Raw genomic sequence first — 12591 nt, 5'->3', positions numbered from 1 at the left:
CCCAGTCACCTGGCCTCAACCTGCCTTTCCATCACCCGGTCTCCCACCACAGCTATCACCTCCCTCCCCTCTTGCACACACCCTACAATGGCAACCAAGCTACAGCACTTGGAATTTCCCAAAAATACACTGCGACCCCCTGCCTCTTGTCACTGTTCACAATGTCACTTTGTCTGGAACACCCATCACGTGCAGATCATATCCATTCTCCAAAGTGAGTCCTAATGCCACCTGTCATACTACCCTGATCCTTCAAGGAAGTAACATCCCCTGTATCTGGAACCCCATAAAACTATCTGTACTCTTTTAAGGCCCTTACTTCTTGCCAGCTTGCATCCCCGTTATTTATGTACATACACACAAACATACACATTTACATAGAGAAATACACATTCCACACTACCTGTGTGTGTTTGTGTGTGCAGTAGGAGATGTACCATTGACCCTGAACACCGTGGGAATTAGGAGTCGAAAATCTCTGTGTAACTTTACACAGCCCTCCCCATCCATGCATGCATGTCCTCCTCAACCAACCACAGATCGTGCATTACTATAGCACGTATTTAATGAAAAATATACGAACAGGTGGGCCGCAAACCCACGTCATTCAAGGGTCAACTGCACACACATGTACATATATAACATATGTGTGTATCATTTATCATTCAAAAATATGAGAACTTGAAGTCAGGAATGTTCTCCATCTTTGCATCTTCCACAAACCTAACACTGTGTGATGAACACAGGCCACAATAAATAAGACAGTAATGAAAATCAGGCCATTTAGCAAATAGACTAGACTTTCCACCTCATCAATCTTCCTAATACAGACAATTCCTCTTACAGAACACATATACTTTTTAAAAGACAATAGATTAATTTATTGAATGTATATAAACGCTGAGAAAGCTATTAATAACCATGCATTAAAACAACAAAATAAGCTGAACAAAATCAAGAAAAGGCCTTAAAAAGAGCAAAAAGCAAACTCTGCTTGAACATAGTATCAAAGAAAACAGGAAGAAATAGGTCACCCCCGACACAAATTAGACCAGCAACTGGAGTCAGGGGTATGATATATGCACTCTCTAGGCTTGGTAAATTCACAGCAGAGAGCTGAGCATGTCAAAGCAAAACACGTTCCATTCCCTTTCCAGCAGCAAAATTGAAATTCAAGCCTTAATGTGAAGCTGTGCAAGGAAAATACAAGATCTGAAACATTAAAAAAAAAAAAAAAAACATTAAAAGACCATACTTTATATAAGGAGTTGACAAGGATTAAAAAGCAACACAGGAGTTCCTGTCGTGGCGCAGTGGTTAACGAATCCGACTAGGAACCATGAGGTCGCAGGTTCGGTCCCTGCCCTTGCTCAGTGGGTTAATGATTCGGCGTTGCCGCGAGCTGTGGTGTAGGTCGCAGACGCGGCTCGGATCCCTCATTGCTGTTGCTCTGGTGTAGGCCGGTAGCTACAGCTCTGATTCGACCCCTAGCCTGGGAAACTCCATATGCCGCAGGAGCGGCCCAAGAAATGACAAAAAAAAAAAAAAAAAAAAAAAAGCAACACAATTTTCTTATTCTTATAATGTGTTATTTTATAAGCAAAAGAAATATTTAAGAAAATGTAATTATTTGCAGCATGTACAATTACATTCAATTTTATAAAATGTGAAGAACTCTAGAACTCAGCATGTGATAACTCAATTTCATCTAAAGTAAAACAAACACCTATCATCATTTCAGTTTATTTACTGTATTTAGCATATTCTTTTCTAATTTTTAACTGTTTTTTTGTGTGTGCTTTTTCTTTTTTTTTTTTTTTGCTTTTTAGTGCCACACCTGCAGCATATGGAGGTTCCCAGAGTAGGGGTCTCATCTGAGCTACAGCTGCAGGCCTATACCACAGCCACAGCAACGCCAGATCCAAGCTGTGTCTGGGACCTACACCTCAGCTCACAGCAACGACGGATCCTTAACCCACTGAGTAAGGCCAGAATCAAACCCGCAACCTCATGGCTCCTAGTTGGATTCATTTCCACTGCACCACAACAGGAACCCCAGAATTTTTAGCTGTTTTAATTGGAACTTTTGAAACTGACTTTCAAATTTCTTAAGGATATACCAACTGACTCAAGACAAGATCTACACAAATCAAAAGGGAAAAATTAATAGTAGTCTATTTACTCAATCCGATCATTTTCTGAGTATCTACTATGTATTTGATTCTCAAAACAACTAGTGGCTCACTTAATTCTCATTTCAATTCCTTTTTCTCCCTTAAGAGAGATTCTTAAAATGACTACAGAGGACTTCTAGACATGAGAAATAGAAAAACGGAAACTAAAAACACAATGACTAGTTTAAAAAAAAAAAAGATGAGGCATGGAGAATTAATACATTAGAATATATATCAGAAAAAAGTAGGAGTTCCCGTCGTGGCGCAGTGGTTAACGAATCCGACTAGGAACCATGAGGTTGCGGGTTCGGTCCCTGCCCTTGCTCAGTGGGTTAACGATCCGGCGTTGCCATGAGCTGTGGTGTAGGTTGCAGACTCGGCTCGGATCCTGCGTTGCTGTGCCTCTGGCGTAGGCCGGTGGCTACAGCTCTGATTCAACCCCTAGCCTGGGAACCTCCATATGCCGCGGGAGCGGCCCAAGAAATAGCAACAACAACAACAACAAAAAAAAAAGACAAAAGGACAAAAAAAAAAAAAGAAAAAAGTAGCTAGAACACACGGGTGGTTTTTTTTCTTTTTAGCAAAATCACATGCATCATTGTATTTATAACAAATCTCAAAAGTGCTTCAAACCACTTTTTTCATTATGTATAGCTACACAGAAATTAAAATAATCTCTTACTTCCTTTCCCCAACAACAAAGAGGAAAAAAGAATGAGAAAATTAAGGTGAGTTCAGGATACTCAATATCTAGATAAAAGATATTCTGGAGAGAAGAGAAGTAACAGAGGAAGAAATTAAGAAACAGGACTTCTCGTTGTGGCTCAGCAGAAATGAACCCAACTAGTATCCATTAGGATATAGGTTTGATCCCTGGCCTCACTCAGTGGGTTAAGGATCCCACGTTGCTTTGAGCTGTGGTGTAGGTTGCAGACATGGCTCGGGATCCAGAGTTTCTGTGGCTGTGGTGTAGATCAGCAGCTGCAGTTCCAACTCAACCCCTAGCCTGGAAACTTCCATATGCTGCAGGTATGGCCATTCAAAGCAAAACAAAACAAAGAATTTTCCCAAAAGTAAGTACCAAAATTGAAGGGCCAGTATTACAGATATAATTTTTTTTAAAAGCCCTACTCTAAGACATAACAGTCAAGCCTCAGAACATCAGGAGGGAAAAAAATAAAATTTCAGCTTTCAGAGGGGAGGAGGACTAAAAAAAACAAAAAAAAAATGGATTTTATGCTATCTTGACATGAGAATTCTCAAGAGCAACACTAGAAGATAGAAGACAATCAGGCAATACCTTCAAAATCCTAAGGGAAAACTACTTCTAGCCTACAATTCTATCCAGTCAAATAATCATCAAGAAAAAAACTACAACTACCTATAGACATACAAGGCTTCAAAAAAATATACTTCACATGTAATCTTTCTTAGGAAGTTACAGAAGGTCATGATTTGCCAAAACAGCCAAAGCAATCTCCTAAAAGAAGCTAAAAGTGAAGTAACTAACTTCCTGGACAGCAAGAAATCAGGTGGAGGAGTCAGTTTTCCAAACCTTTTAATACTTGGAACTACGTATGGATACAACTCATAAAGGAAAAGGTAAATTACAAGGGAAATAAAGACAAGTCACTTGCTGGGAAAAAAATATTTATCAAGCATAAAATCAACCCTAAATCAATATCCAGAATATAGAAAAATGTCAAGACCAAGCACCTAATAAAAAATAACAGTATAAAAAAGCATTTCAGAGATGAGGCAATATAAATGGCCAATAACATGAAAAGCTTCTCAACCTCTTCAGTAATCAGGGAAATGCTAATTAAAGCTACAATGAAATATTCTTTTACACCTATTAGATCAGCAAATATTAAAAGTCTGACATCATCAAGAGTTCTTATAAGAATGTGGGGCAACAGAAAACCTTCATCCACTGCTGACGGGATTTTAAATTGGTAGAACCACTCTAGAAAACATTTGTATTACCTAGTAAAGTTCAAGATGTATTTACCCAGCAATTCAACAATTTCGCTCCTAGCTATATATCCTACAAAAACTCTGGAACATACATGAGAGGAATACACAATGATTTTTGCCACAGTACTATTTTTATAACCAAAAAGATACTGGAAGCAAAGTTCCATCTACAGGAGAAAGGATAAATAAATATGTTGCAATATATTCACAAAATGAAATATCCCAATGGTACTTAAAAATGAATGAACTAGAGCAACATATACCAAAAAGCAAGTCAGAAAGCAAGACTTGTATGTCTTCCGTATGATTCCATTTATATAGCCAAAGAGCAAAACTAAATATAAATAACTGGTAAAACTATAAAGAAAGCAACAGAATGATACACAAAACTCAGGACAGTGTTATCTCTAGGGGGCCGGAGGGGATGGAATCAGCGAAGTATAAATGGGACTTCAGTGTATGTGGTGGGGCAGCATGTACTTTAGTATGAAATTTTCATAGCCACACCATTCCAAACAAAACATTGGGACAGACCTAGGATTAAATAGTGAACAAAAAACCTTGCATACATTTTCAATCAAAAAACTTAAGTTCACTAGTGTTCAGAGAGTTTATAGGGACTTGCCAAAAGAGTATGTCTCAAAATTCAGAACTCAAGCTACTTTGATTCAAAATTTGATATTCTTCCCTTTTAGAGAACCAAAGGGTTAGCTTTGCTAATTTGTAAAATGTGTGTAAATTTCATTCTCAAATAACAAAATTAAAGGGGAGACATCATTGAAAGTAGAAAATGTACAAAGGTGGAGTTCCCGTCGTGGCGCAGTGGTTAACAAATCCGACTAGGAACCATGAGGTTGCGGGTTCGGTCCCTGCCCTTGCTCAGTGGGTTGACAATCCGGCTTTGCCGTGAGCTGTGGTGTAGGTCACAGACGCGGCTCGGATCCCGCGTTGCTGTGCCTCTGGCGTAGGCCGGTGGCTACAGCTCTGATTCAACCCCTAGCCTGGGAACCTCCATATGCCGTGGGAGCGGCCCAAGAAATAGCAACAACAACAACAACAAAAAAAAAAAGACCAAAAAAAAAAAAAAAAGAAAGAAAGAAAATGTACAAAGGTTTAAGTAACCCTCAGAATAGATGGCAAATACATGGAGAAGTGGCAATATACAAAAAAGGATTAAACAGGGACACCTGGTTTTGCTGTGCTTCACTTTATTACACCTCACAGACATTGCAATTTTTTTTTTAAACAATTTGAAGGTTTGTGGCAACCGTGCATAAAGCAAGTCTATCAGCGCAATTTTTTTTTTTTAATTGGGCTTTTTAGGGCTGCACCCACGGCACATGGAGGTTCCCAGGCTAGGGGTCAAATAGGAGCTGTAGCTGCCGGCCCACACCACAGCCACAGCCACGCCAGATCCAAGCTGCGTCTGTGACCTACACCACAGCTCACAGCAAAGTCAGACCCTTTAACCCACTGAGTGAGGCCAGGGATCAAACCTGCATGCTTATGGATACTAGTTGGGTTCCTTACCACTGACCCATGATGGGAACCCCCAAACTTTTTCACTATCACTGTATTTGTTATGATGATCTATGATCAATGTTTTATTTTTATTTAGACATGCACTTCTTTTTTAGACAGACTACAGGATAGTGTAACAGACTACAGTATAGTGTAAACACACTCTGATAAGCACTGGGAAACCAAAAAATTCATGTAACTCACTTTACTACAACAGTCCCTTTATTGCGGTGGTCTGAATCTGAATCCACAGTATCTCCGAAGTCTGCCTATAGTTGAAGGAACCAACCATGCAAAAATCGATGCAGCCCTAACTTGAAAAGAAGGAACGGAGCGGTGAAGAACATCCACTGAGGCCCTCTGTGCAAGGAAGGGCCTTTTATATGCACTATGTTATCAATTCTGCCAACAATGCTGGGTGTTACATATTATACTCATTTTACAGGTAGGAAAAATAAAGATTCAGAGAACCGAGAGAGAAGACATTCCTTGATGACAACTTCCAGTGCTCCATCTGGCTCAGAGAAGCTGTCTGCCAGGCAGATGAGCAGGAACATTCAGAAGAGGACTGTAACAGTATTACAGACATTAAGCTAACTATACACAAGAGAGGAAATGGAGAAGTCAGAATAAAAATCAGAATGGACAACTGCATCTCTTCGAAACTGTGCCGAGACTTCTACATCCACCTAATACTCCACCAAATACGAGGACAAAGGGTTGCTTACCTGTGCCCAGGATGGTAAATAGCTGTGTTGACGCCATGAGGGTAATGACTGCTAAAGCTGAAACAGTGACTCTCTTGATAGCTCTGATTTGTTCCAACACTAAATTCAAGGAGGTAAATAAGAAATAAACATCATTAAGCCACAGTGAGATACCACTAGATACTCATTAAAATGTCTGTAATTAAACAGGTAGACAGCACCAAATAATTTTGCTAAGGATGTAAAACCACCAGAACTCTGATAACTTGTTAGCAGGAAGACTAACCACTTTGGGAAAAGGTCTGGTAATTTCGTTGAAAAACGAACTATATCCACCCTCTGACTCAACAATTCCACTCAAAGATATTTGATCCAAGAGAAATGAAAGCATGCACCCATGAAGACGTATTAAGAATGCTCATAGGAGTTCCCGTCGTGTCGCAGTGGTTAACGTATCCGACTAGGAACCATGAGGTTGCAGGTTCGATCCCTGGCCTCGCTCAGTGGGTTAACAATCCGGAGTTGCTGTGAGCTGTGGTGTAGGTCGCAGACGCGGCTCGGATCCTGCATTGCTATAGCTGTGGCATAGGCCGGCGGCTACAGCTCCGATTAGACCCCTAGCCTGGGAACCTCCATATGCCGCAAGAGTGGCCCAAGAAATGGCAAAAAGACAAAAAAAAAAATAACAATAAAAAAGAATGCTCATAGCAGCCTTATTCACAATAGCCCAAAACAGGAAAGTCTGTAGTCCATCAACAGAGGAATAGCTAAACAAACATGAGTGTTAGGACTGAATGTCTGTGACCCCCCATACATTGAATGTTTGTATCTCCCCAAAATTCATATAGTAAGACCCTAATGCCAAAGTGATGTCATTTGGAGGTGGAGTCTGTGGGAGATATTAGGTCATAAGAAAAGAATCCTCATGAATGGGGTTAGTGCCCTTCTAAGAAGAGGCTGGAGAGCTAGCTAGTCCTCTCTCTACCAGGTGAGCATACAAGGAGAAGTTGGCAGTTTGCAACCCGGAAGAGGGCTCCCACCAGAACCTGACCACGTTAGCACTCCAATTCCAGGCTTCCAGCCTCCAGAACTGTCAGATATAAATTTCTGTTGTTGATAAGCTGCCCAGTTTATGGTCTTCTGTCACAGAAACCCAAGCTAAGACAAATGAGATATTCATACAGTGAAACACTCATCAACCATGAACTACTGAGATCTCAAAAATATGCTGAATGAAAGAAGACTTAGACAAGAGTACAAACTGAGTCCATGAATGTAAATCACCAGAACAGGCAAAACCTAATCTATGATGGAAAAAAAATTATAAACGGGAGTTGCTCTGAGAGTGGGTGTAGGCAAATATACCATGAAGAGGCATGAGGGAACTTTCTAGCATGACAGTAATGTTCTACATTTTGATACGGGTTTCAATTGCAGAAGTGTACACATCTGTCTAACTCGGTGGTTGGTACATTTAAGATCTGTGCATTTCACTGTATACAAATTTTATCTCAAAAGAAAGAAAGCTATAAGCAAATATTGAGCCTGAATTCATGAACTTCAATGATATGCATGCTAAATTAAAGTATTCAAGCATTGACTCTGAAATCTATTTAAAAAATAGGACTGAGCAATGGCCTGAAAGAGAGATGGGTAGAAACATGATACAGCAAGTACAGTGACATGCTACATAGAATTTAAGTGGAGGTATATGAGGGTTCACTATAAAAATTCTTTCAACCTTCCTTAAATATTCGCAATTTTTCATAATAAAATGCTGAAAGACAAAAAAGCACCAAAATTTGACACTAAACCAGACATACAAACATTATTTCAAATAGTACACCCCAAATACAGTGTATGCTTACCTTACAAGGTAGCTTCTAAGTTCTCCTCGGTAATTGATGACCAAGAGTTCTGCAGACCACTGCGCGCTTGCTTTATATTCTAAAAATATCAACCCAGCAATGGCATAGCTCAAATCACCTGCTAAACTGGATGCCTGTAGAAGAGGGGGAAACTAGTTACTCAAACGGTACTTGACAGAAATCAACATATGTGTAACTGAAAGATATGCAAGGCCCTGGCCTTGCCAGATGGTACTTTGGGTAAAATTGCCCTATTGATCTGATACGAAGAAATACGCAAGCCCAAGTGCCTAGAACTAGACCCCTGCGTCTACACTAGCCCTCCCAACCACAAGCTGGAACCATAGCAGCCTCTTCAGGTGACATGTCCAAGTAAGTAAACTTCTGTTCAGACTATACTTCCACTGCAAAATAAACAAAAAACCATCATGCAGCCTCAAAAAATTCTAAGACAGAGTTCAGATATAAGCTCTAATATGTTAATTCCCACCGCTGGGGGGCGGGAGGGGGGAGACAGACCTCCCGTCATGACTCAGTGGAAACGAATCTGATGAGCATCCATGGGGACAAAGGTTCAGTCAGTGGCCTTGCTCAGAGGTTAAGGATCCAGCATTGCCGTGAGCTGTGGTGTAGGTCGAAGATGGGGCCTGGATCTGGAGTTGCTGTGGCTGTGGTATAGGCCAGCAGCTACAGCTCCAATTCGACCCCTGGCCTGGGAACCTCCTTGTGCCAGGGGTATGGCCCTAAGTAGACCAAAAAAAAAAAAAAAAAAAAGATAAGAAAAAAAAGTCTCCAGTTATTTCCATTTGCTTCATCAGGAATTTAAAGGGAAGGACACTTAAAACACTCTCGATACCGGCATTTTTTCAGCAACTAAACAGCAGGCTACATTTACTGTAGATCTGAAGACGTGTGCACCTTAGGCAGCCCACATAATGAAGATTTTCACCCTGGATGTCCTCCCATCATCTAGAAACCGCTCAGTGAAACTGTGAGGCCACATGTGGCTACTGAAAACTTGACACGTGGCTAGTCCGAACTGAGATAGGTCATAAACATGCACACCAAACTTCAAAGACTTTGTGTTGAAGAAAAAAAGCGTAAAAATTATTAATGAAATACTTCACAGTCATTTTAACATGTAACGATTTAGGGTATGTTGTAGTAAAATATATATATTAAATAAATTTCCCCTGTTGAACTTGATGCTACTAGAAAATTTTAAATTATACACATTATCACATATATTGTTCACACTGCACTCCTATCGGACAGTGCTAATCTAGAAAATAGTAATTTAACCTTCCTAGTCTGGTTCCCCAGGACTTCCATAACACGAGCCCAATGGCTCAAATCAAAAACTTCAACTTTTTCCACCCACTTCTGAACAAAAATCACTCTATCATTGGTTCTCATCACCAGCTTCCTATTAGGATCAGCTGAAAGACTTGAAACATTATTAATATCCAGGGCCCAATCAGATCAATTAAGTCAAACTCTCTGTCAGCAGAGCCTGGGCGATCTAGAAATTTTGTTTTTCTTTTCTTTATAAAGCTTTCCCTGTGACTGGAGTTCCCACTGTTGCTCAGCAGAAATGGACCCAACTAGTATCCATGAGGATGCAGGTACAATGCCTGGCCTCAGTGGGTTAAGGATCCAGCGTTGTCGTGAGCTGTGGTGTAGGTCACAGGTGCAGCTCGGATCTGGAATTGCTGTGGCTGTGGCATAGACCAGCAGCTGTAGCTCCAATTCGACCCTTAGCCTGGGAACTTCCATATGCCTCAAGAGCAGCCCTAAATAAATAAAACTTCCACGATGATTCTAAGATGCAACCAGAATCAGAACCACTAGTACCTGCGCTTTTATTTTGTTCATTCCAGGAAGGAGGATACAAAGTAAAAAGCACTGAATTCCTAAAAGAGACACATTAACTGGATAACTGTTGGAAGTTATTTTACTTCCTCACAATTTCAAGCTCCCTAACTATAAAATGAAGAGAATATCTACCCCAGGCACTCAAAGGGTGTTGTGAATATTAAATAAGAATATACATCAAAGTCATTATAAACTACAAAGCACTATACAAATACATGTTATTACTACCATTAATTTTTTTCTCCACTCTCCATTTCAATTTCATCCTTTTAGGGCAACAAATTCAAACTCTTCTCCAGAATGGTTCTTTGACTTCTTTCCTTCACTGGAACTTTATAACAGCTTTCTGAACCTCTATTTAGTGTTTAGTAACTAGCATCTTGTTGCTGTTTTCTTTCTTTTTGCAGCAGTACCTGCAGCATATGGAAGTTCCCAGGCCAGGGATCAAATTGGAGCTGCAGCCACAGCCTATGCCACACCCACAACACCACCAGGTCTGAGCCACACCTGCGGCATGCAGATCTGACCTATATCACAGCATGCAACAGTGGCAGATTCTTAACCCCTGAACAAGGCCAGGGATCAAACCCTCCCAGAAACAATGTCAGGTCCTTAACCCACTGAGCCATGATGGGACCTCTCACTAGTATCTTTTAATGATGGTAGATTATGTCTGGATAGTGCACTACAAAATACAAAGAATAAACATTTCATGCAAAGATCTCTAACTAGATCTAAGCATCATAAATGTACATCAGAATAATAATGAATTTAAATTTCCTATCTCATCACAGGTCATTCATTCAAGTACCTATACACAAAAGGTAGTCCAAAAAAAAAAAAAAAAAATGTTTTCACTTTAAGGTATGAACGTACCGGGGTAATAACAAAGAGTTCACTTCCCATGAGATCAAACACCCTCACGGTTCCCGTGCTCTCCGCATAAGCCAGCAGGGTACAATCATAGCTCCACGCCACACGTCTCCACTGGGGTTTTGGATCTTTTGGAACTAGAATGAAAAGAAAAGAAGTGCTTTTAATATTACAAAGATAGTTGACACTTGTAGTTACTGCCACTCAAGAACGTATTCAAGTCCTACAACATTTCCTAAAGATCTCGACACTTCTGTTCACGAGAAAAGAACAGTTCCCAGGAAGACACTGCAAGTAAAAGTGAGAAATACAAACCGTAACAAGCCTCATCCCACTTATTTGAGAAGCAAAGTCGGCTAAATGCTGAGCAAGCCCTGTCTGGCAAAGCTCAGGAATGAGATGCACAAAATACTTATGAAATTAAGAAAGATCAAAAGCATAAAGACTAGGCAGAAAATAATTCCAATGCAATGAGTTTAGATCCTCCAAAAGCAAAAAGAAAAAAAAAAATGAAAATTTCAACTGAGGTCATTTAAATATGTACATCAAATATAAATGCCAAATGGAGTTTCCATTGTGGCTCAGTGGTTAACAAACCCAACTAACATCCATGAAGATGCAGGTTCGACCCCTGGCCTGGCTCAGTGGGTTAAGGATCCAGCATTGTCGTGAGCTGTGGTGTAGGTCAGAGACGTGGCTCGGGTCCCACGTTGCTGTGGCTGCGGTGTAGGCCGGCAGCTACAGCTCCAATTTGATCCCCAGCCTGGGAACTTCCATATGCCGCAGGTGAGGGCCTAAAAAAAAAATTATATATGTATATATGCTGAAGAAATACAAAGTGGGGAGTTCCCTTGTGGTGCAGCAGGTTAAGGATCCAGCCTGTTACTGAAGCAGCTCAGGTCGCTGCTGTGGTGCTGCTTCCACCCAAGGCCCAGAAAGTTCCACATGCTGCAGACATGGCCAAGGAATGAGAGATACCAAATGGGATCATACTGACACAGTATTAGAGAAAAAAATACACATGTCTATTAGGCATGTGAATCAAGAGTTGTTCTCAATCATAAATCCAACACCTGTACTTTCTTCTGTTCCGAATTTTTTGTTAAAACAATAGAAAGGCTACTAACTGCAGAAAAGATGTTGTGAAACTCTAAACGGTGTTAGCTTTGCTCGTTGGCTTCCGTTTCCCCTTATTAGAATCCCAGAAACGAAGGGCCCTCCCCTTCCCAACAAAAATGCCTAAAGGTCAGGAGACGCAGGGTGCCACCACGAGTCAAGGTCGGAACCAAGCCCAGAACCTAAGTGTGCTGCCTGCATGTGCCGTGGGTACCTCATTACAACGCGCTGCCCCCAGGCTCAGCTTGGGTTCAGCCTGAGGATTACTGCCTCAAAGGTTTCCCAGGAACGCCGCCTTTTCTCTCTTCTCTGCTAATATCCCCATTCAGCTTTCATCATCTCCGGCTTAGTCTTCCACAACAGCCTCCCACTGGTCTTCCCACCTTCAGTCTCTTTCTCTCTAATCCTCCCTTAATAGTCCAAAGACATCTTTGTAAAACAGACCACATCCTTCTGCTGCTTTAAAATTCCTGCTGCTTG

The 12591-nt window shown here is 40.8% G+C and overlaps 1 protein-coding gene across 1 annotated transcript in view; it reads right to left on the bottom strand.

Annotated features, from left to right (window-relative positions):
* The window catches only part of NBAS (NBAS subunit of NRZ tethering complex), a 355775-nt gene that overhangs the window by 314824 nt on the left and 28360 nt on the right, over positions 1 to 12591 (bottom strand). The window contains exons 7-9 of the mRNA XM_085016151.1: positions 10999 to 11132; positions 8248 to 8381; positions 6401 to 6499 (exon numbers count right to left, since the gene is read on the bottom strand). Coding sequence (XP_084872277.1) covers positions 6401 to 6499; positions 8248 to 8381; positions 10999 to 11132 — 367 coding nt within the window. The remainder of the gene's footprint in view (positions 1 to 6400; positions 6500 to 8247; positions 8382 to 10998; positions 11133 to 12591) is intronic.

The sequence above is a fragment of the Sus scrofa genome, chromosome 3 (assembly GCF_054392235.1).
Source record: "Sus scrofa isolate SSC_HxYL_T2T_F1_AM1 chromosome 3, Sscrofa_HxYL_maternal_Yorkshire_Landrace_v2.0, whole genome shotgun sequence".
Lineage (NCBI taxonomy): Eukaryota > Metazoa > Chordata > Mammalia > Artiodactyla > Suidae > Sus > Sus scrofa.
Note: the sequence above shows the minus strand (reverse complement) of the source record. Positions and strands in the feature narration are given on the sequence as shown.